Source organism: Protopterus annectens, chromosome 6.part0, assembly GCF_019279795.1.
Source record: "Protopterus annectens isolate FY-2018-M chromosome 6.part0, PAN1.0, whole genome shotgun sequence".
Taxonomy (NCBI): Eukaryota; Metazoa; Chordata; order Ceratodontiformes; family Protopteridae; genus Protopterus; species Protopterus annectens.
The window spans coordinates 596103914-596128747 of NC_056737.1; the positions used below are offsets into that span (position 1 = coordinate 596103914).

At 43.2% G+C, this 24834-nt stretch overlaps 1 protein-coding gene across 2 annotated transcripts in view; it reads right to left on the bottom strand.

Annotated features, from left to right (window-relative positions):
• The window catches only part of FANCM (FA complementation group M), a 2552324-nt gene that overhangs the window by 1186062 nt on the left and 1341428 nt on the right, over positions 1–24834 (bottom strand). For both annotated transcript variants that reach the window (XM_044074265.1, XM_044074264.1), the window contains exon 11: positions 23801–24044. In XM_044074265.1, the coding sequence (XP_043930200.1) occupies positions 23801–24044 (244 nt within the window). The remainder of the gene's footprint in view (positions 1–23800; positions 24045–24834) is intronic.

The window sequence follows — 24834 nt, forward strand, 5'->3', positions numbered from 1 at the left end:
AATGACATACCTGTGTTTTCCTGGCTCACCGAGGCCCACCATAGGAATTCCTTTTGTAGGCATGGAATGAGTGGTATGATTGTCTCCAAGTTGTTGCTGTGCTGAGACCAAATGCTTTTTAGGTACCATTGAAGCTTTCTCATGTGTAGTTTTGCTAATGGAACCAGTAGAATGCAGGATGCCATGTAACCCAGGGCCTGTAGGAATCTCCTTGCAGTCATCTGGGTGAGTTTTGCTAAACCTTTGAAGTATTGAGTTAACTTCTCTTGCTTGTCTTCTGTCAGGTAAGCCATCTGAGAGGCTGTGTCTAGTTTGGCTCCTAAGAAGATTATTTGCTGGGATGGCTGCAGTCTTGACTTTTGGAAGTTGACTGTGTATCCCAGAGCTTGAAGTAATCATATGACATAGTCTAGATTTTTTGTCAACATCAATTTGTCGTCCGCTTGTATGAGGCAGTCGTCCAGGTACGGGTAAATTTGTATACCCTGGAGCCTGCAATGAGCAATTACTGAAGCCAGGCATTTTGTAAACACTCTGGGCGCAGTAGATAAGCCAAATGGCAATGCTGAGAATTGATAATGCTCTGGCCCTGCAAGAAATCTGAGGTATCTTCTGCAGCTGTGTCTGATAGGGACATGCAGGTATGCCTCCTTGAGGTCCAGAGTAATCAGCCACGACTCCTTGCCCAGCATGGGAAGGAGTTGCTGTAGAGTCAGCATTTTGAACTTTGGTACTATGAGAAAGGTGTTTAATGCGGACAAGTCCAGTATTGGTCTCCATTGAGCTTCTTTTCTTGGAACAAGGAACAGTCTTGAGTAAAACCCCTGTTCTTGTTCTTGTTGTGGAACTCTTTCTATTGCTTTCATTCGAGTCAGCAGAGTGATTTGCTTGATAGCCTCTGCCCTTTGATGTTGTGGTAGATTTGGCATGCCTTGTTTTCTTGGTAAGGTATGAAAATGAAACCTGTACCCTCGGTCTATAATGTCCAAAATCCATTTGTCCTTTGTCAGTCTGTGCCAGTTTTCTGCAAACAGAGATAATTTCCCGCCCAAGGGAGCTTCTAGTTGTTCCCTGGTAGGTGGTAGTAGAGGAAAGTCATTGAGTTTGTGGTTGTTGGGCAGGTGAAACCCCTGCGTCACTTCTTTGGTTTCCTGGCTGCCATTGTCGTCCCCTGTAAGGGCCTCTGTATTGGCCTCTTCCTCGGCCACGTCTGTTCTTACCCCTTTGAAACTTTTCTGGATTAGGAAAGGACCAGTTTTTTGAAGGCCAATTCCTACTGAATCTGGGGGGTTGAACCTGGAGGAAATCCTTTACAGTTTGAACTGATTTTGCTTTTTCTTCGATGGTCTTTAACACATCCTTAGCATTTGCACCAAAAAGCTTGTTCTTTTCCAAAGGTGCATCCAGAAGTTTTGCTTTTACATGATCTGGTAGAGGTTGATCTTTTAACCAAGCATGTCTACGCATCACTGCCCCTGTCATAGCTGCCCTACATGAAGCTTCCAGTGCATCATATCCACACTGCAGGAAGTGACTGCTTACTTGCTGAGTGTTATGTACAGCTTCCTGCAAAGTCTTCCTGTCTAAAGGATCAGGAGAAGCTAATGTTTTTTGTAAATCTTCTAAGAGATAATCCTGATATTGGAACATATGAAAAAGGCAATTTAAAGCTCTCATAGATAAGGTAGTGGATGTGTAAACCTTTTTACCCCATCTCTCTAATGACCTTGCTTCCCTGTTGGAGGGCAAAGGATTTTTTGAGGTGGAGGCTGAAACTCCTTTAGGCCCCTGTGAAATAGTTTCCAAATCAGCAGTATGGGCCCTGAATAAATGGGAATGAGTTTCTGGGACCCTGTAATACCTGTCTGGCTTGGCTGGAGCAGGAGGAAGAGAATCGGGTAGCACTAGAATCAGAATACAAATCATCCAGTACATCAAGTACAGGAGGAATAGCTAAGGGCCTGTGCTGAGGCTTCTTAAGGAAAGTCCTAAGGCGTTTCCTAGAATCAGAATATTCCTGACCCTGCCACTTGAAATGTTCCCTCATGGTGTGCAGAACTTCCCCAAAAGAAATATCCTCAGGAGGGGAGGCCGAAGGTATGGAATCTTCTGCATCCGAGTCCTCATAGGTCTGGAAGAGCTCTTCCTGGCTATCAGAGTGGACAGAGCCCTCAGAGTCTTCAGCTCAAGGAGAAGGGTCAGAGGGGTTCAACCCGGGGCCTTTTATCAGGAGGAGGCTGGGATGCTCTCTCAGGATGGGCCTGTGAACCTCTAATCATGGAAATTAAATCAGCAGCCATGGACATAATTTGTGTCTCCGGAGTCGGCTGAGGTAAGGATTTGGAAGTAATATGCTTAGTTTTGCTGGCTGCCTTAGCCCTAGTGTAGGCCTTAATAGACATGGCCATAGGAGGCCTGGCAGCTCCACGTGCAGGAGTGACCTTGTCTACAGCAATGGTCTCGGGCACTTCCTCGGTTTCGGTATCCGGAGGAAAGTCTATAACTGGCGTCGGAGTAATGTCTGAAATCGGAGTCGTCGGTAATGCGGTGTCTTCGGTTCGTAGCGGTGGAGAGACCGTCTCAGAGGGAACCGGAGCACTCGCGCTAGGTTTTGGCGTGGAGTCGGTGGTAGACGTGGGCCGAGGATGTCGGTCCCGGTCTTTTCGCTTTCTGGGAGTTTGCGATGTCGGAAGATCCGACGGCATGGTGTAAGCAAATTTATCGCCGAAAAAGTCTTCAGCGAACTCCGCCCGGCACCTGAGAGTGCGCTTGTTGAAGCGAGCACAGGCTACACAGGCCGAGACGTCGTGGTCTGGGCCCAGGCAAGGGAGGCAGTAAGAGTGGAAATCCTTATGAGGTATTTGTTTACCACAAAAAAGACAATTGTTAACTTTTTCAGTAATTTCTGACATCGGCTGAGGCAAGAAAAGGTCCCCAACGGGGTACTTAGCTTTTTTGATGACTTCGGTATCGTAGAATACAGGAGCTGACCGACCGGCACTTGTGAACTGCTTCTGCTTCGGGCACCGCGCGGCAAGAAAGACTGAAGAAAATGGCGTCGGCTGATGCTTATGTACTCCAGCAGCTCTGACGTCAGAGAGAAATGCGACATCAGCCGACGTCGGACCCAGACTTTGGAATCCGGCCGACCGAGGGCTGCCTGAGGCAGGACAACCCACATGTTATGACTGCAGTTGCATTCTTGAAGGACATCAGGGAGTTAAGAATTCCATGAATATGCTGGAAGTAGAAGACAAATCAAACATCCAAGACAGTGAATGGAAAGTGTTCCACTCCTGCCATAAATCCCATTTTTCCATGCTGTCTGTAAAAGGGGATGCATAAATAAACCTACTCCATATTCTTCGTCAATGGAGTTTGAAAAATGGCAGAAATAAAAGACAGAGATAAATAAACCTACTCCATATTCTTCGTCAATGGAGTTTGAAAAATGGTAGAAATAAAAGACAAAGATACAGGAAAGAAGTAACCTGAATTGCTTAGAGGGTCTGACAAGGGTTAAGGTACTGCAGAAGAATCACACAGTACAATAAAGTGCAATAAGAACAGCAACTGCTGAGTGCTAAAGGGAAAATAAGGGAGTAGTTGGACAACATGCACTAGTTTATAAAGGTTGTGGTTAGGCAATTGTTTTTGATAACATCACTGGACTGCAGCAATTTATAGCATGATGATTTGCAGCTAGACTTGTGGAACCTATAATAAAAAATATCACTGGGCCTGGGATTTGTTGTTGGCCATTGTGGCTTGCCTGAAATTAGGACTACTTCTGTGGATACACTTTTAAACAAAAATAAATTAATATGCTGAGAATCTCCACACCAGGAAAATAACTCGCTATAATGCACTTACTTATTCTAATATTCTGTCAGAATACAAGGTTTTAGTGTCTGATCTCATTTCTGGCTTGCTATAGTCCTGTTAAATTTTCTGTAAGTGCATTATTTTGTTATTTAGCTAAAACACTTGGTTTTAACAGTTTCATACATCAGCTAAGAAGCCCTTAGCAGTACTTTAGAGTGTCAGTGAGAGTGAGGTCAGGGATTACAAGCTTGTTGAGTTTGGCTTGAAATGGCTTGTTACAGATCTGTTTTGCTGATTGCATTGCTTTCTCCTGCCCTTTTTTTCCTCAATTCTATACATCACTGGACCATGGATTTTCTTTGAGCACTACTTCCCCTCTAGCCCTCAGTAGTACGCAACTAGAACCACAAATCTGCATTTTCCAGCTGTCTCTGTAACCAGCTTGGTTAAAATGGGCATTCTGAAACAATGCTGCAATCATCTCATGTTCACTGACAGATACCTACTACTTAATCTGCCACAATGTGACAGATGTAGTTATGTAATGTCACTGGAGGTAAAGCTCTCACACAAAACTACTACAAAGAACAAGGTATTAAGCACCAGACATCACCACAATAAACCAATCTCAAACACCTCAGACCAAGTATATAGACTTTACATATGCTGAAGGTCTTAGAAGTATCCTACTTGCACAAAAGAGCCACCTAAACGTAACTCAAGAAACAAGTACCATCAGCAACCTCTTAAAAACCCAGATCTCAGGCAGCACCAACCATGAGACAAAGATCTAGAAGTCACAAAGACTCGATCCAAAAGTCCATAAGGAAAACCACCAAATACAACAGCCTTGCCATTGTAACTCAATAGTGAGATATATCCTTGCACCACTTACCAGGCTGTTTAAAGAGAGGGTCATGGTCAGTTGTCCAACAAGCACCAAGATGCACCACATCACACAAGCCCTCAAGTCCTTGCACCAAAGGTACACACACGACACAGTCATAGGTTCATAGGTTCATACTAGGTTATCTGCCCAAGGGCATTTATAAGCCTAGCCCATAGTTATGTGGCTTTCGCCACCCCTTTAGTTTGAATAAAACTGTGCCTATTATTTTGCTGTGCCTCTGTCAAGCAGTGACACTGAAGTAATCCCTGGGGTATATCTGCGATCTCCCATCCATTGGTCAAGACTCCTCTTGAACAAGGCCAGCGAGGTGCTCTGCCTCACATGTACCGGGATTTTGTTCCACAGCATAGGGAGTCTCTGGGTGATGAATCTGTCCCTCCAGCACGTTCTATTAATAACCGTGTCAAGGTTTAAATCTCCCGCCCTTGTGGTTCTGAGGGATCTAGATTTTTTGAGGTGAAGCATATTCATCAAATCTGGGTTTGACATGGCCTTATATGTCAGGCACAGGTCACCTCTGAGCAAGCGGTATGAGACTGAATAGAGCTGGAGTTCTTTCAGTCGGGCAGCATAAGACATATTTTTGAGACCCTTTATCCTTTTGGTGAGGAACTTTTGGGGCCTTTCCAGCTGCTGCAGGTGTCGGGTCAGATACATTCCGAATGGGGCATTGTACTCAATCATAGGTCTAATGAGTGATGAGTACAGGGGGACGATGACCTCCCTTGATCTAGATGTGAATCCCTTCATGATCAGGTGGGCAATGCAGAAGGTTTTCCTAACTACTTTAGCAACATGAGTGTCAAACGAAAGACTACTGTCAACCTGGGTCCCCAGATCCCTGATGACTTCTTCTGTGCTCAGTGGATTGCCACCTATATGGTAGCTAGGGGTAACCTTGTTTTTCCCGAAGGGTATGACTATGCATTTCTTGGCGTTTAACTTTAGGCCATGGCTCTGGCACCAGTCATTGTAAAAGTGCATATAAATAACTGGATGCGCATCTCTCTGGACTGCATGAAGAGACAGGACAGAGTTCTTGGAATATGTGTCTAAGGCAGGTATGAACCCAGCCTTGAGCATTCTATCATCACTAATAATGATGCAACAATACAATACAAAAGATAATCAACTTCAACAGCTGGCTTAGATACTGGTGTATAATATCTATCAGCCTTGGATGAGATGATAGACAGTCCAAATCACATTTGCAGGGATGGCCTGCATCCACCTTCCCTCCAAGGCTTCAGTATGTTGGCTAAAACCTTGTCCAACGCCATTGTGGCTTTTTTAGGCAAAGTCAGTTTTCTAAAACTTTCAACATAACTAAACAGTATCAAAATCCGGACAATATTAAAGTAATGTTGCTCAATGTTGGAAGCCTTAACAAAAACTTCACACCATACAAGCACTACTAATCCTAGAAAATGTAGATGCATGCCTCATCACAGAGACCTGGTTCAAGACCAGTGATAATAGTTCATCAATGGAGGAATTCAATGCATGTCACTTGTACAGACCCACCGCATTAGGAGTAGGCATTAAATGCAGAGGTGTCTCTCCATTCTTAAAAAAAGTTTCACCTTCAAACCCTTTAGATGAGATAAAGATTCTGAATTCCTCTATGTCCAACTTACTACAAACAAAATTCTAAAACATCATAGATAGCTATATAGATTTGCTATGTCCCCCACATGGCTCACACTTCCTACCTAACCAGTATGGAGTGCCTATGTATTAAGCCAAATACCATTCCACTAAGAGACTAATTATCCCACCATCAACTAGTGTTCCCAGACTTATACAGACACCATGAAATAGTCTGCACCCTGACCAGGAGAGAAAAAAATCCTGAATTTGGTCCTTACCTTATGGGACAAGCTCTGCACCACCACTTACTGTAACCTCCTCCCTGGTCAAAGCCAGATACAAGATAAAAAAATAGGCACCCTTCTCATTGTTATACATGGACAGTCTCCTTTCAAAGTTGGTCTTCTCCACAGTAAATGTTGACCTACATTTTTGTACACCGTATTAAGGTTAATTTTACTTCTGTTACTTGGAAATTTCCTACATCTCCCCAACAAATATTTACTCATAAAATATAATGTAATTAACTCTGGATTCCACGAGATAGGAAAAGTACAGTTGTGTACACTTAACCATAAATGTAGATGTTTGAGTATATTCACTGTTGCAGTCATCACATTTGGGTTATTTGCTTGCAGTAGCCCTCAGTCGACCAGCTTATCAAAGTCTTGGGTTCTGCGTCGGTTGCTGTCTCATCTTCCATGACGTCAGGTAGTCAGGGGTATAAAGCATGCAGCCAACGCCATTACATCAGTTTTTCTTGCCCCAGATGTCAGGTGACCCATAATGGGAAGCAATTGTATACAAGGTTACACCTCCAACAAAAAAGCAAATACACCAAAACGTTTTAAGCATAGGAAACAAGAACAGAGGTATAGTCAAATAGACGTCAGATGGATGGAGGGAGGGTAACCAGGACTGCAACAGTGAATACACTCGAGCATATACATTTATGGTTAAGTGTACACAACTGTACTATGTTCTTCGTGTTTCACTGTTGCAGTCATCACATTTGGGTAGATTCACAAAGCTAAGGATGTAAGGAGGTAATTAGATAGTATTAGGACCAGCTATAAGGCCCTGCAAAACTGCAGTGGCAAAGCCAGCTCTGGATTTAGAAATAATTGGCAAGTGGCAATGCTTGGTGAAGGTATGTACAGAACTCCAGGTAGCAGCTTTGAGGATGTCCCTGGTAGGGACACCTCTGAGAAAGGCTGTAGAGGTAGATGCAGCCCTGGTTGAATGTGGTCTTATCCCCTGTGGGGTAGGTTTCCCATGGTGCTTATAGCAGAAATGAATGCAATGGCTTATCAATTTAGAAATTATTTGCTTTGAAATGGCCATCTCATCTGTCCCTTCAGCAAATGCAACCAGCAGCTGTTCAAATTTCTAGAGAGACTTAGTCCTGTCCAAGTAAAATCTAAGTTGTCTGGGCGCGTCCAAGGAGTGCAGTATTAGTTCCCCTTTGTTCTGTGGATTAGAAAAGAAGGTTGGCAAATGAATGGCCTGATTAAGGGCCACAGTGGATACCACCTTGGGCATGAAAGATGATGAAAGGTTCCACTGCCATGAAGGCCTGTAAGGTCTTAAGTTTTTGACCCCTCTGAGGAATTGATTCAGCAGTGGATGAGAAAAGAGGGGTGGTTCTGTATTGTAATGAGCTGAAATGGCTGAGGCATGAATTTTGATGGAGGAAAAGGAAAGGCCCTGGTGAAGCATCTCAGTTAAGTATTGAAAAATATGGGGTAAACTGGGCGCTGCTGTGCCCATCCCCTGAATTTGGCTCCAGGAACAGAATCTTTTCATTTTTCAGCGTAAGATTTTCTAGTACAAGGCCTCCTTGCCTCCAGAATGACATCCATCACTTGCTTACTGAGGGATGGGGTAACAGAGAGATCAGGTAATTAGCCAGGCTGCCAGGTTCAGGGTTTGAAGCTGTGGGTGCAGAATCTGTCCCTCCTGCTGGGACAGCAGGGCAGGGCTCTGAGGCAAGTGCCATGGTGCCAGCAGTGACACACTGCGCAAGAGGGGATACCAGTGTTGGTGTGGCAGGTCTGGTGCAATCAGTATTGTCCTTGGTTTGTCCTGTTTGATCTTTAGTAGTACCTTGGAGAGGAGAGGCAGAGGGGGAAAGGCATAAACTGATAGGTTTTTCCAGGTAAAAGACAGGGCATCCACTTTCCAAGCTTGTTTGTGGGGAGTCCTTGTGCAGAATTTGTCCAATTGGTAGTTCTGGGGGAAGGCAGACAGGTCTATCTCTGGGCTCCCACATTTGTTTCTCAACATGTTGAATATCTTTGGTTCCAGTTTCCACTCGTGTGGGTCCATGAGATTTCTGCTTAGGTCGTCTGCCAGTGTATTTAGCTTTCTGGAAGGAATTGAGCCAGTAGGTGCACTTGGTAGCTCAAGGCTGTGTTCCAGAGAGCCATGGCTAGTCTGCAGAGAGGGTATGAGTGGGTTTCCCCCCTGCTTGTTTATGTACCACATAACAGTGGTGTTGTCCGTCTTTACCAATAATTGTCCTGGAAGAATGTGGTCCTTGAAGGTTGTCATAGCATTCTGTACAGCTAACATTAATTTTTTATGGATATGCAGGTGCATTTGATTTGGGTTCCATTTGCTCTGAATGCACTGCCCTGCAAAGTGAGCCCCCCATGCACAGTCTGATGCGTCTGTTAGGATTTGGGTGGCAGGGGGTAGAGTGAATGGCAGTCCCTTGTTTTGGTGGCAGGCCTGTGCCCACCAAAGCAACTTTATCTGTAGACAAGGTATGATAGGAATCCTTGATTCTAGATCTTGAGAATGTTGACACCATAGGCTTTTTAGATACCATTGTAGTCTTGCATATGGGATTAGTAGAATGCAAGAAGCCATGAACCCCAGGGCTTGCAGTATTTTTCTTGCAGATAGCTGGGTCTTTGTGGCCAGTAGTTTGAAGTAGACTGTCAAATTAACTTGTTTCTCAGGAGCGAGGTAGGCCATCTGGGAAATTGTATTAAAGCTTGCTCCCAGGAATACAATTTGTTGGCAGGGTACAAGATGTGATTTCTTTTCATTTATGGTGTACCCCAGAGACATCAGCAATTTCTTTACAAATGCTAGATGATTTAGTAGTATTGTCCTGCCATTCTGCCTGAATTAGACAATCATCCAGGTATGGGTATATTTGAATATTTCTTTGCCTGCAAAATGCAATGACTGGAGCTAGGCACTTTGTGATTACCCAGGGCATAGTAGATAAGTCAAAGGGCAGTGCAGAGAATTGATAGTGCATGTAGTCTGCTTTGAAGCATAGGCATCTTCTGCAAGATTCCCTGATTGGGATGTGCAGGTAGGCTTCCTTTAACTCCAGTGTTGCCAACCAGGCATCCTTGCCTAGCATGGGAAGTAAGTGGTGAAGAGTTAGGATCTTGAATTTTGGAATCACCAAAATGTTGTTTAGGATAGGACGCCATGAGTCGTCTTTTCTGGGTACCAGGAAAAGTCTTGAGTAGAAACCTTGTCCCTTTTCCTCTTCTGGTACAGTTTGAATAGCCTTTAATCTTAAGAAAGAGTACTTGCTTTTGAGCCTCTGCCCACTGATTTGGGGATAGATCTGGCCAACCGTCTGGTAACGTGTGGAAGTGAAATCTGTATCCTTGGGAAACTATATTTAAAACCCATTTGTCCTGGGTAATGAGTTCCCATTTTTTTGCTTGCAGAGCAATCTTTCTCCCTAAAGGAGCAGTCAGTTCAGAAGTGCATGGAAGTTTTAAAGTTAAGTCACTGAAACAGCTTACCATAGGGGGGAGTCTTACTACTCCCTGATTTGGAAGTGGGGCCCCCCCCAATGCTTAGTCCTGTGTGTACCCTGGGACTGAAGCGTGGGTGTTCTGCTGGTTCTGGGTTTGAACTGAGAAGACCTGGAAGAGGCAGGAAAGGACCAATTTTTAGAGGGCCAATGCCTACTAAATCTTGGAGGCTGTACTTGTAAGAAATCTAACAGTTTGCATAGATTTAGCTTTTTCCTCCAGCTTTTTAAGAACAACTTCTGATTTGTTGCCAAACAGGCGTTCCTGATTTAAGGGACCATCCAGCAATTTAGTTTTAACATGATCTGGCAAAGATTGCTTCTTAAGTCAAGCATGACCTCTAAGTACAGACCCGGTGACAGCAACCCTGCAAGATGCCTCTAGTGAATCAAAACCACATTGCAAAGTACGTTTTTCCAACCTGTTCAGCAGAATGAATTAAATCCTGTAAATCCTTATTTTCAGCACAACCAGGAATCAACATAATTTTCTGTTTAAGCAATCCAATAATATGCTGCTGATGCTTTAACATATGAAACTGGTAATTTAAAGCTCTGATGGCCAAGGTTGCACAGGTGTATACCTTCTTACCCCATCTATCCAGGGCCCTGGAATCTCTATTAGAGGGGGGAGGATTTTTGGCAGTAGTAGCCTTAATGCCCTTGGGTCCCTGTGAAATGGTCTCAGGATCCACAGTACAATTTTTTAAAAAGGTACTTGTGAGAGTCAGGAACCCTGTAATATCTATCAGGTTTTCTGGGAGCAGGAGGTAAAGAGTCAGGGGCCAAGCTAGATTCTGAAAAGGCATCATCAACAATGTCTAGTACAGGAGGGATAGCTAAAGACCTGTGATAGGGCAGGAGTAAGAAATCCCTAAGCTTCTTTTTAGAATCACAGTAATCCTGGCTTTCCCAGCGAAAATGCTCCATAAGAGTATGCAAGTTTTCACCAAAAGAAAAATCCTCTGGGGGAGAAGTAGAGGGAATAGAGTCCTCTGCATCAGAATCCTCATAGGTAGATAAGGGTAAATCCTGGTCATCAGAGGAAACAGAAATTTCAGAATCCTGGACAGAAGTATCATAAACAAATTCAGTCCTAGGTCTCTTAGAGGGGGAAGGTTGGCTTCCCCTGATTAAAGTAATAAGGTCTTCAGCCATTCTTATCATTTGTTTTTTAGGCATAGAGGCCTGACCATGCGGTCTGGGCGTCAGTTTTCTAGGCATGGATCGAGGTTTAGGCCTTGAAGAAGATTGCGTCGGTTTAATATGCAAGTCAGTAAGCCTGAATACACCCTCAGAAGCCAGTGCCTACACAGCGGCTCCGGAACCATCCAAGGTAGAGACATCCGCAGGCTCCACAGTCAAAGAAGCATCTCGCGGCATACGGGACTCCGAATGGGTCTCAGCAGAGCCTTGCGAATCTGAAGTAGAGGGTATCAGGGCCTCACTGAGTACCGGCGAACTGGCGACTAGCTTAGGAGAAGCGTCGTCGGCAGCTTTGGACCTATGCGGTCTGTCTCTGTCTTTATCTTTGTGTTTTTTCAGAATGTCAGTAGTCGGGTGGCTTACCGAAGCCATTTCTGGATAATTGAACAGAGTACCAAATATTTAGATGCGAAAATGAACTGACGACGAATAGTTTGAGGACTGAATAAGGCACAAACCGACAGCGAGGTACATCTTGGTCTGGGCCTAGGCAAGGAATGCAGTACGAATGAAAATCTTTATGAGGTATTTACTTTCCACAATAAATACAATTGTTAATTTTTACTGACATTGGTTTAGAGCAAGAAAAAGGATCCCCAACTGGGTACTTAAATTAGTTGAAGACTTCGGATCTGAAACTCGAAAATTAAAATTTCAGGAGTCGGCCAACCGGCACTTGCGAACTGCTTCTGCTTCGGGCACTGCACGGCAAGAAAGACTGATAAAATGGCGTCGGCTGCATGCTTTATACTCCTGACTACCTGACGTCATGGAAGATGAGACAGCAACCGACACAGGACGCAAGACTTTGATAATCAGGCCGACTGAGGGCTACCTGCGATCAGATAACCCAAATATGATGACTGCAACAGTGAAACACAAAAAACATTACAGTACAGTTATCTTTGGCAAATCTAGTGCTCCTGACCAGTATCATTTACATGGAAATAAAATTAACACTGACACTGTGATTCAAGAAATGTGAACTTATACAGACAACACGCTATTCTCAAATGTGGACATCTTCAGTATTACCAGAAAAATGTTTCTACCTCTTTTATCTGATCCGTCATGGGTTCTTGTTCAAATACCAATCAAATGAACTTCCCTTTACTACGACTCTGTTTGCCCATTACAGAATATATATCTCCATTGGCATGTGTAGCTTTAAACAACCTTCTCAAAGAGGAAGACTCCAGCATTACAAAACCAAACAAATCCAAGGTTTAAAGGACTGGTGTTATTCAGAAAGTGGTATGCAGACTCCTATGATGTAATACATGCCTTGCCCTCCCAGATATCAAACTCTGCTGTCTCTGACTACCTTTTCCTTGAAAAGAGCAATTCTGCAGTTAGCATCTATTATAGAAGACCTAGCATTAAGCCAAAATATCAACAAATCTACACGCAGAGATAAATTCATTATCCAGCTCATGTACAGAACAGGCTTCCAAACATACCAGACACTAAAAATACAAACAACATTCAAACTTCGATTAGATGACTGTTATACAAATAGATGGGATGTTGTAAAGCCATCCCAGGAGACATGATACAAACTTCTAATGAACTCAAACTAAACATTACCACATCTCAAACTCCCTATTCTTTCTCTGCTTCAATCCTCCTCCTCCCCTTTTCCCACTACTCAATATATCTCTGGCTTTCCCCCTAACCTAATCCAAGCTAAAAAATATTATCTCTCTCTCTCTCTCCAGAATTCACACCACCTCCTTTCATCATCAACAATTTGCTCATCAGCAAAGTTCCTGTTCTCTGGTACTGTTGGCTAAGCCTACAAAAGCTGACATACTGAGGGCTCAGTATAAACATATGAACCTGTGAAGTAGTGCAGGATTCCAAACAACTTAAATATTCGAATGAGCTGCAGTTCAGCATATGTTTAGCAGTCTACTTCAAGTAGTCAATACGAAGATTTTTTTTTATGTGAATTCGGCTCCATAATTCTGCTGATTGAAAAAATGTGTCAAGTTTTAGAAATGCTGTTTATATTTACTTGCGTGATAAAGGAATGAAAATAAAATTCTAGTCATTTTTTACAAAGCTAAGGATTTTAAGGCACATATGTAAAAGTTTTATGATTAAACACACTTTTATTTTTTAAATATGAAATTAGTTCATAAACTCTTTTTTTAAAACAAACAAAAAATGTAGCTGTAGATACAGATATTTCTGCAAATAAAAACAAAATGCAAAACATGTTCCTAAATACCTTTGCGCGCATATTAACACATCCAGCATATAAGACATATTTATGACACTTAGCTATGTTTTTATTTTTTATTTGTTTAACATTTGCTAACCAGGTTAGTCTAACTGAACCAGTGGCCCATTTTCAGTAGAGACCCGAGGAGAAAAGCTCCAGACAATTTGCAGCCATGCAAAGTTAAAACAAGTACATAGTGCTCTACTACATAAGCACATAACAAAGATACAAGATACAGTTGACAGCAAAGTATTCTGTAAATTAATGAAAATACCATTACAGAAGTATACAATAAATAAGATATACTCTCAGTACTTAAACATAAGCGACATAGCATTAGAATAACTTTTGCGTTTTTAATACAGGAGAGTAAAAAGATGAAATTATAGAACAGAGAGAAAAAAAGACAAAAAAAGAGATGATATATCAAAATAAAGTAGAGAATGAGTTAGTGAAATAGTTATGTGGGGCTTGGCATGCACGGTACCAAGTCTTTTGGAGATAGTGTTTTAGTTCTCATTTAAACATGTGCTTTTTGGAAAGGTTTCTTTTATTGAAGGGAAGTGTGTTCCAGAAATGTGCTACAAAGTACCTATAAAAGGACTTCCCAATGTTCTTTTTAGATTGTAGACATCAAGGAGGTATTTGTCAGTTGTGCAAGGGTGACTGAGGGGGTATAATAAGATACTAGGTTGGAGAGAGAAGGGCAGGAAGAGGGATTATTTAGAATGGAGTGAGTGATATGTAATTAAGGAAGTAAAACCAACCAAATATGAAAATGAACTTCAAAAACAGAAAAAGATGATGATAGTTCGAACAAACATGTTTACTGTTAGCACTTTCGTCTACTACAATCAATAAACTTCTTCAGACCATGTTATGTAATTGAGGAAGTAGTAGCTGGTGACAGAATTCAGGCCACTGAAGTGTCTTAAGGGCAAGGCATTGATGAGAACTGTAAGGGAGATTAGTGGAAAATCTGGCTGTTTTATTGTATGTTTTTTCAAGTTTGGGGAGTAGTGTGGATTGAATATTAGTAATGATAGGGGCAGCGTAGAGTAGACAAGGTAAGAGGAGTGACTGAGCTTGACAGTTTGGAGGAAGTTGTAAGGAATTTTTGATTTCTATAAAGTAGACCAAATTTCTGGTGTTTCTTTTTTATACATTGCTGGATGTGTATGTCAAATTTTAGTTCGTCGTCGATAATGATCTGGAGGATTTCTCCCCGGGCCTCTGCTGAAAACAGGATCTGTGGAACCTAGTCGGACTCTCCCGGTCAACAAAATGTTAAATAAAAAAATAAATAAATAAATTTAAAAAAATGATGCCAAGTAGTTTGGTATGAGGTATAGGTTTAATGATAGTATTTTTGCGGGAGGTGATGGTAAAGGATGATTTGTGTTGTGCCAGTGTTCTAGGAAGAAAGAGGAGTTTCGTTTTTTTTAGGATTTAGTACTAGTTGATTGTCTGAGAGCCATGTTTCAACAGATGAGAAGGTGTCGAGTGTGTGCTAAGAGATCAGGAATGTTATGGACAGTGCTGATAAGTTTGGAATCATGGGCATATTGTAGTAGTGTTCAGAGCTTACAAGCAAAATGTAGCTTGTTAGCAAAAATACTGAACAAGAGGGGGCCCAAGATACATCCTTGAAGAACCCCTGTGTTGACTGAAAGGAAGGGGGAGAAGACAGTTTGCCAGTGAATGGAGTGTTGCCTATTGGAGAGGTAACTGGAAAACCAGTTTACAGAGGAGCTAGAGAGATGGAGGTCAGAGAGTTTACACAGGAGTTTAGAGTGAAAGACAGTATCAAATACCTTAGAGAGATCAAGGAATAAGCAGGAGATTAGCATGTTTTTCTCTCGAGCCTCAGTTACTGTTTGGGTAAAGGAAAGTAGAGCAGTGGATGTGCTGTGGTGGGGCCTGAAATCATGTTGGTGGAAGTTAGCAGGTTATTTTCAAGTAAGTGTTTCAGTAACTGGGTACAAATGCACTTTTCCAGAATTGTGGAGATAGGAGACAGGATAGCTATGGGCCTATAGATATAGAAGAGTCAGTAGAGTTGCCACCCTTGTGTAGTGGGATTGTGAAGAAGGCTTTCCATATATCAGGGACACAGGCTTCAGTAATGGATCAATTTATGACTACAGAGCCAGGGTAGGCAATGGATTCTGCAGCAATTTTAAGAAAGTATGAAGGTAATTTATCAGCAGAATGGGTGCAAGACTTGAGTCTGGTCAGGAGAGATTTGATGAAGGTGGTGGAAACTGGTTTAAATGAGAAGGAATTGGAAGGTGTTATGTTGGGGGATAAAGGAGGGGTAGAGGACGTATTGCTATTTTGAGTAAGTTTTTGGATTCTTTCTATGAAACAGTTGTTTAGGAGAGTGCCCGTTTCAGTAGCTGTACTGTGTGGGAAGGGATTGGGAGTGGTAGGGTTGCCAGGATAAAGAAAATTATTAATGGTTGTCCAGAATTTCTTTGGATTTTTTTTTTTTTGGTGGGCTAGATTGGGTGGAGCAGAATTTTTTCTTTTTTTTATCATTGTTGACTAGATTCTTTTTGGCAGGTTTCTAAGCTCTTAGTATCTTTGAAGTAGAGGAGGGGATTTGTTTTTGACCCAGACTTTCCAGACACAATCTCTTTTATGCATAATGGAGCGGGTATGTTTTGTGAGCCAAGGGGCAAAGTTGGACTTTATTCTGATTTTTCTGGTAGGTGCTAGTGAATTAAGTATGTCTAGAAATACTTTACTGAAAGATTTTACAGCCTTGTTGAGAGAGAGGTGATGAAGGAAGGACCAGTTTATGCTAGACAATTTAGAGTTAAAAGTATCTGGACTGAAATAGGTAAGTTTGTGACAGTCTCTATAGAGGTGGTCTTTAGGTGGATGTTGGGAGAATCTGTGGATATAGGTAGGGGAATGGTCACAAAGAATTAGGAGGTGTCCCAGGGCTATGATAAATGCTAGGATCTGCGGTAAGGCTCCAGTCTAGGGTGGGTCTAGAAATGGAGTTTTTGTTAGTCAGAGTAGGCAAGGAGATGAGTTGGTGAAAGCCATGAAGATTGAAAAGTGCAGTTGTGTACACTTACCATAAATACAGATGTTAGAGTGTATTCACTGTTGCAGTCATCACATTTGGGTTATCCCTGCAAGGGTAGCCCTCGGCGGCCCGAATACCAGAGGCTTAGTATTTCTGTGTCGCTGCTGTTGCTTCAGGACTAATGTCAGGTCGTCAGTAGTATAAAATAAGGCAACCGACACCATTACATAAGTTTTTCTTGCCCTAACCTTTCAGGAGTCAGGTTCTGGTAGAAGAACCCCCCACCAGTAGACAGTAAATACCAATATGTCCATTGTAAGGAAAGAGAAGAAAGGGGGATGGAGGGAGGGAAATCAGGACTGCAACAGTGAATACACTCGAAAATCTGCATTTATTGTAAGTGTACACAACTGTACTATGTTCTTTGTGTTTCACTGTTGCAGTCATCACATTTTGGTTGATTCCCAAAGCTGAGGAAATGGGTGAAGGCAGTCAAGGAAACTAGGTGCTGGCTAGGATGCTCTGCAAGACTGCAGAGGCAAACCCTGCCCTGGATTTGGAGAAGAGAGGGAGGAGGTAATGTTTGGTAAAAGTGTGAACAGATGTCCAGGTGGCAGCCTCCAGGATGTCCCTGGAGGAGACTCCTCTGAGGAAAGCTGCAGAGGTGGAGGCTGCTCTGGTGGACCGAGTCCTGACCCCCTTGGGGGAGGCTTTCCATGTTGTTTGTAGCAGAAATGGATGCAGTGTGCTATCCATTTGAAAATGGTTTGTTTGGAGATGGCTTTGCCTACTGCCCCTGTAGCAAAGCTAACCAGTATTGATCAAACTTTCTGAAGGATTTAGTCCTGTCAAGATAGAATCTGAGCTGTCTGTGCACATCTAGAGAGTGCAGGATCCTTTCCCCCTTGTTCTGGGGACTAGGAAAAAAGGTGGGCAAATGAATGGATTGGTTGAGAGCCACACTGGACACCACCTTGGGCATGAAGGATGGGTTAGTTCTGAGGAATACCCTGTCAGCATGGAACACGATGAAGGGTTCCAGAGCCATGAGCACTTGCAGCTCGGAGACTCTTCTGGCTGAAATGATGACCAGAAGGAAAGCCGTCTTCCAAGAGAGACATTTTAGCTCTGCAGAAGACCCTGGTTCTAAAGGGGGCAGGGTGAGCTTTTCCAACACAAAGTTAAGGTCCCAAGCTGTGGTTGGTGCTCTTCTGGGTGGCCTCAAGTTGCTAGCTCCTCTTAGAGACTATCTGATCAAAGGGTGTAAGAAAAGGGGCTACTCAGTGGGGAAATGAGCAGAGATAGCAGAGGCATGAATTTTTATAGAGGAGAAAGAGAGGCCACTGTGTAGTAGGTCAGCTAAGTAATCCAGGATGAGAGGGAGGTGGGGCTGTGCCGTATTGGCTCCCTTAGCCTGGATCCAGGTGCAGAACCTATTCCATTGTCAGCATAAGACTTTCTAGTGCTAGGGTGTCTGGCCTCACTTATAACAACTATAATCGGTTTACTGAGATCAGCAGATTGATACGGAGTTAGGGAATAAGCCAAGCTGCCAAACTGTGTGTCTGCAATTGGGAATGCATGAATTCCCCTTCCCTCTGGGTCAGGAGGTTTGGAATCTGAGGAAGATGCCATGGTGGCAGTGGAGACAGGCTGTGCAGCAAGGGGTACCAGTGCTGGCGAGGCCAGTCTGGAGCTATAAGAATTGCCCTTGGTTTTTCGTCCTTTATTTTGAGGAGTACCCTGGGGATGAGAGGTAGTGGAGGAAAGGCATAGACTGACCCAGGAGAAGGACAGGGTATCCACTTTCCAAGCCATGCAGTGATGCTCCTTGGTGCAGAATTTGCTGAGCTGATGGTTGGTGTGGGAGGCAAAGAGATCGACCTTTGGGGTGCCCCATCTCTGAGTTATTAGGGTGAAGGTTCTTCTGTTGAGCTGCCACTCATGTCGGTCCAGAAGATTTCTGCTTAATTGGTCTGCCAGAGAGTTGAGAAAACCTGGTAGGAATTGTGCTAACAAGTGCAGTTGCATGGCAGAGGCTGTGTGCCAAAGGGTCATGGCCAGCCTGCATATAGGGTAGGAGTGAATCCCTCCTTGCTTGTTGATATACCACATCACAGTGGTGTTGTCTGTTTTGATCAGGAGAGCCCCTGGGGAGAGAAGGGGTTTGAAAGCTATCAAGGAGTGCTGGACAACCATCATCTCTTTTTGTTTTTTTGTACAGAGGGATTTGCTGCGGGCTCCATTGACCCTGTATGCACCTGCCATCCAGGTGTGCACCCCAAACACAGTTTGATGCATCTGTGGCGAGGGTCTGGGCAGTGGGGAGTGGTGAGAAAGGTAGTTCCTTGTTGTGGGAGCATGCCATTGCCCACCAAAGAAAATCTTCTCTGAGGCAAGGAATTATAAGTATAATAGTCACCAGGTCTCGAGAGTGTTGACACCAAAGGCTTTTTAGGTACCACTGAAGTTTCCTCATATGCAGTCTGGCATATGGAATGAGCAGTATGCTAGATGCCATGAACCCCAGAGCTTGCAGGATCTTCATTGCAGATAACTGGGGTCTGGTGGCTAGTTGAGAGAAGCAGGTTGTCAGGAAAATTTTTTTTTCTGGTGTAAGGAATGCCATCTGGGATCCTGTGTCTAGGCTTGCTCCCAGGAAGATAATCCTTTGGGTGGGTACCTGTTTGGATATCTTTTCGTTGACTGTGTACCCTAGGGAGGTTAGTAGGGTCTTTACAAAGGCCAGGTGCTTGAGCAGCTTTTCCTGGCCGTCTGCCTGAATAAGCCAGTCGTCTAAGCATGGGTAAATCTGGATATTCCTTTGTCTGCAAAAGGCAATAGCTGGAGCCAGACATTTTGTGAAAACTCTGGGAGCAGTAAATAAGCCAAAGGGAAGTACAGAGAACTGAAAGTGTTGAGATCCTGCCCTGAAATGGAGACATTTCCTGCATGATTCCCTGATAGGAATGTGGAGGTAGGCCTCTTTTAGATCTAGGATGGCTAGCCAAGCATCTTTGGAGAGCATGGGTAGCAGCTGATGGAGGGTGAGCATTTTGAATTTTGGGATCACCGGGAAGGTGTTTAGAATGGATAGATCGAGGATGGGGGGGGGGGGGGCAGGTGCCCTCTTTTCTGGACACCAGAAAAAGTCTGGAGTAGAAAACTTGGCCTATCTGTTCTGCAGGAACGTGCTCTACTGCCCTTATAGAAAGTAGGGAAAGGATTTGCTTTTGAGCCTCTGCCCACTGGTTTGGAGGCAGATCTGGGAACCCTTCTGGGTTGGAAGGGTGTGGAAGGAAAATTTGTATCCCTGAGACACTATGTTGAGAACCCAGTAGTCGCTGGTAATGGTGACCTAGGTGCTTGCGTATAAGGAGAGTTTTCCTCCTAGGAGTAAGTGAAGGTGGGCAGAGGGAGGGGGTGGGGGAGGTGAGTCTTTGTGAGTTCTTACCATAAGGGGTGGCTTAGAACTCCCTGGTTTTGAAGTGGAGGTAGTCCACTGCTTAGATCTCTGCATTCCCTGTGGCTGCTGTCTGGGGAGTCTGGTTCCCCGGGAAATGGGCTGGACTGGCTTAGTGGGAGCAGGAAAGGACCAGTGCTTGGTGGGACAATGCCTGCTGAACCTGAGTGGCTGGACCTGTAAGAAATCCTTAACTGTCTACATGGATTTTGCTTTTTCTTCCATTTTTTTTAAGACCTCTTCTGCCTTAGTGCCAAATAAGCTGTCTATGTGCAAGGGAGCATCCAACACTTTAGATCTGAAATGGTCTGGCAGGGGCTGTTCCTCAAGACATGCATGCCTTTTAATGACAGATCCAGTGACTGCCTTGCAAGAAGCGTCATGGTCATCAAACCCACAGTGCAAGGTGTGTTTAGTTACTTGACTTGCAGAATGCATTAACTCTTGTAACTCTTTAGATTCTGCACAAGCAGGAAAGGAAGACATTTTTTGTTTGAGGAGTTCCAGGATATGTTGCTGAAGTTTTAGCATATGGAACTGACAATTTAGTGCCCTAATAGCAAGAATAGCTGAGGTGCATACTTTTTTACCCCATCTGTCTAGTGCTCTGGAATCCCTATCGGTGGGGAGAGATTCTAAACAGAGGTTGCTTTAATCCCTTCAGGCCCTTGAGAAATTATCTCAGGGTCAGCAGTAGGATTTTTAAAAAGAAATTTGTGAGAGTCAGGGACTCTATAGTACCAGTCTGTTTTTTTTGGGTGCAAGAGCGAGGGTGTCAGGAGACAAGCCAGATTCCAGGAAAACATCCAGGACTGGGGGGATGGCCAAGGGTCTGTGCTGTGGAAGATCTAAGAATTCCCCGAGTCTCTTTTTAGACTGCGGGTAGTCTTGACTCTCCCATTGGAAATGCTCCCTTAAGGTATGAAGGGAGAGGCTGATGGGATGGAATCCTCTGCATCAGAATCCTCATAAGTCGAGAGGGGTTGCATGTCTTCATATTCAGATGCATCAGAGGCATCTGACTCTTGTTCAGACAAAACTACAGGGAACAGATCTCTTTTCCTTTTGGAGAGGGTAGCTTGGCTTCTCCTGATCAGCATGATAAGGTCTTCCGCCATTTTAAGCATTTGAGACTGAGGCAAGGATGCAGATGCCTGAGATTGGGTTATCGGTTTCTTGGGTGCGGTTTGTACCCTGGGTCTAAGAAACTCAGTAATTTTTGAAAGAACGGTAGTCGCGAAAGAAGATGTCGGCTTGTGTCGAGAATCGCTCCGGACCCATCCAAGGTAGAGACGACTGGAAGATCCTTAGTTGAAGAAGAGTTTTGCGGCATACCAGACTCTGAAAGCATCTCAGTAGTGGCCTGCAAAGGGCATCAGGGGCTGTGAAAGCACCTCACTGAGGACCGGTGAACTGACAACTAGCTTAACGAAAGCATCATCGGTAGGTTTGGACCTGTGTGGTCTGTCTCTGTCTTTATCTTTACATTTTTTTTGGAAGATCTGCTGTCAGAAGGCTTACCGAAGCCATATTGGAATTCGAGGACTGTAAGCGAAAATATCTAGCGACAATAAGGGCCAGACAACGGATAGTTCTGGCATTGAACAAAGCACAAAAGCGACAACGGGGACATCGTGGTCTGGGCCTAAACAAGTGATGCAGTAAGAATGAAAGTCTCGGTGTGGTATTTGCTTTCCACAGGCAAGACAATTATTAACTTTTTCTGACATCGGTTAGTGCAAGAAAAAAGGATCCCCAACGGGGTACTTAGCTTTCGAAGACTTTAACTTCAATTATGTAGACGAATCTCAGGTAGCGTCCAACCGGCACTCGGGCGAACTGCTTCTGGCTCCATGACAAGAAAGACTGAAGTAATGGCGTTGACTGCCTTATTTTGTACTACTGATGACCTGACGTCAGTCCTGAAGCGACAGCAACAGACGCAGAAATACTAAGCCTCTGGTATTTGGGCCAGCCGAGGGCTACCCTGGCAGGGATAACCCAAATGTGATGACTGCAACAGTGAAACACGAAGAACATCTGAGATGTAGTTGAAAGTTTAGTCTAGTCGACATTTACATCACCAAGGATAATGATTTCATATGGTACATATTGAGCGAACCATGAGAGAATGTTCTCAAGGATAGGAATATTATTCCCTGGAGGTATATAGAGAGAGGCTATTGCAAATTTTTTTGTGTGAGTTTAGGAGACAGTTTGCAATAAACATTTCAGCAGGTTCAAAGTTAGGTATAGAAATGGAGAGTGGAGAGAGATTAAGTTATTCAAAGTAGAGGATGGCAACACCTCCACCTCCCTCTTATTGATTCTATCAGAGTGAAAGATGTTATAGCCTGGAGGTAAGATTTTAGTGTTTAAGATACGTGGTTTTAAACAGGTTTCTGACAGGGTTAAAATGCGTGGGGAAATGCCAGCAATCCAGGAGTTCAGTTCTGTGATTTTATTTACTACGCTTTGAATATTTAGAGAATACATATTTAAATGCTTTAAGAGAAGGAGAGGGGGTGGGGGTGAGAAGTTGAGGGGTGAGGTGTGTATTTGAGAGAAGTAGAGGCAGGTGGACCTGGAGACTGAGATGGATGTCCCCATTCAGAAATGTATCCAAGAAAGTAATAATATATGTGTGGAGGTTCATGTTAGCCAGACCCTGACTTCATAGTAGAGGAGAGAGTGTTTTTTTCTGGAAATGTATTAATCTTGAAGAGGTGTGAGGGTGAGAAATGAGAGACAGATGGAGAGATTAGCTGTAAGTGAGGAGTATTCAATGTGGTATGTGGTTGAAAGTGAAACGAAAAAGAGAAGGGTAGTAATAAGATAAGCAATCATCATGATGAAAGATTAGTGCTTGAGAAAGAAGTATGAGAGTTTAAAAGACTGGTTAAGAGTTTGCAGTAATTAAGGATACTGAGGTGTGTGGGTGGGGGCTACTTACATGAAGTAAGTGCATCGGAGATAGAGGTAAGGTAGGGGGATACAGGGAGAGGAAAGATTAATTTTGTGAGACTAGGAAGGAGGAGAGTATGGTGGGAGTGGAAAAGGTAGAGAGGAACTGTTAACTAATGGTGAAAGTCGATTGGTTAGAGTGACGGAACAGGTGAGGTATAGAGAGCATAATTGTAAGGGAAGTGGAGGTGGGGGCAGGGGAGCAGAATGAGCCCGAGTGTAGCAAAGGCGAATGGAGGAGGTTGGACCAGGTCAGGAATTGGAGTGACCGAGAAGAAAAACAATCAGCAAGTATATCCAGAATAACGAGAAATATTTAAAGCCAGAAGTTATAGACAAGTAGTGACAACTGCACGTTAGTGAAAATGGCACTAAGCAGAAGCTCTTCCTGCCACCAACTCACCTGTGCTTACTCTGACAGAAAAATAAATCCTGATTGTTACTTCATTCTTATCAGTAGGTCTTTGTGATATAGTACCTGCAGGCATCTCTTGCAAATACTAGTGAATCCCCTTTGCTTCTGAAAATAAAAGTATAAAAATGTCTTTCGGCTCACATACTTTACCCTGAATAAGTCCCATGTCAACTCATTTTTGTTCCCTACTCAAAGGCATGTGTTCGCCTTGTAATTTTACCTAACCCCTAGTCTCAGGACATGTTAGAAACTCTGATATATACTGCTACTAATGCTCTGTTATCATAATATGTTAAAAAACTTGAAGAAAAACAACTAGACAGGTACAGTAGTATAAAATAAATGGTCTTACTGACAGTGGAGAGCCTACCTTGTCCTTTGGGATGTCCACCTGAATCAAATATGCAACTTGAAGACTTTCGACTTTTAGAAGAACTTCTGGACACTTCCTTTGTTTCGTAAGTCCCACAAGAAATGAACATTTTATGAACCACAGGGTTGATTCCAATGGGTATCATTCGTGGGCTGTGCTGGCAGAGGTTAACTCCTTTGCTGTTGTTTGCCATGATCGCTTTATAAACACTCCTTTTGCTAGACTGACTTTGGTTATAAGTCTAAAAAAATCAGAAAAGATCAGCCTTTTGATGAGTTCATAAACCATTTACATGGCAATATATAAGCATCTATTAACTAAAATCAATCATACCTGCTTTCACTTCTATCAACAAAGTTATACAAAGACAATCACAAATTCAGAACACGATGCACAGTTTATAACAACAAAAAAAAAATAATGGTCCAACCTTAATGAACAAACCAAAACTAACTCACCTAACGCAGAAAAAAATATGGGACTCTGAGGTATCATCACTGGTGTTGCCAGTCCTACTTTTACCCAAATCTCACCAGCAGCAGTCTCCACAACAAAGTAAAAAGCTTTGCAAATACTACACAACTCACAAACACACATTTTCCTTGCAAATAATAACACACTGTCATCATTTGTAAATATATGCATTCATAAACAAAGATACTGCTTTAAGAAAGCATCCTGTGAGGCACTGCTGTTTTACGAGACTGAGATGCCATTAAGGAGCTTACCTTAAAGAAAACTACCACCACTGTAGAAAATCATTTTGTCATCATCAGTAGTATGAATCTCAATATCGAAAGACAAATTTAGATGTCAGCTTAGGGCATCTGCAATGCAGATCCCACTATTACAAGATGCACATAAGCATGGAAAATACGACACTGCCAATGTCCATTCTAAGACTGAAGCATTTTCCTGATCTTGTCATAGCCTATATTTCTTTCTTATAAAGCTTCACACCACCAACCTTAGTGTCTTAAGCTCATGAGAATGAGGTCTAGTAACAGATATACTTCTACAGTGAGCAAGGG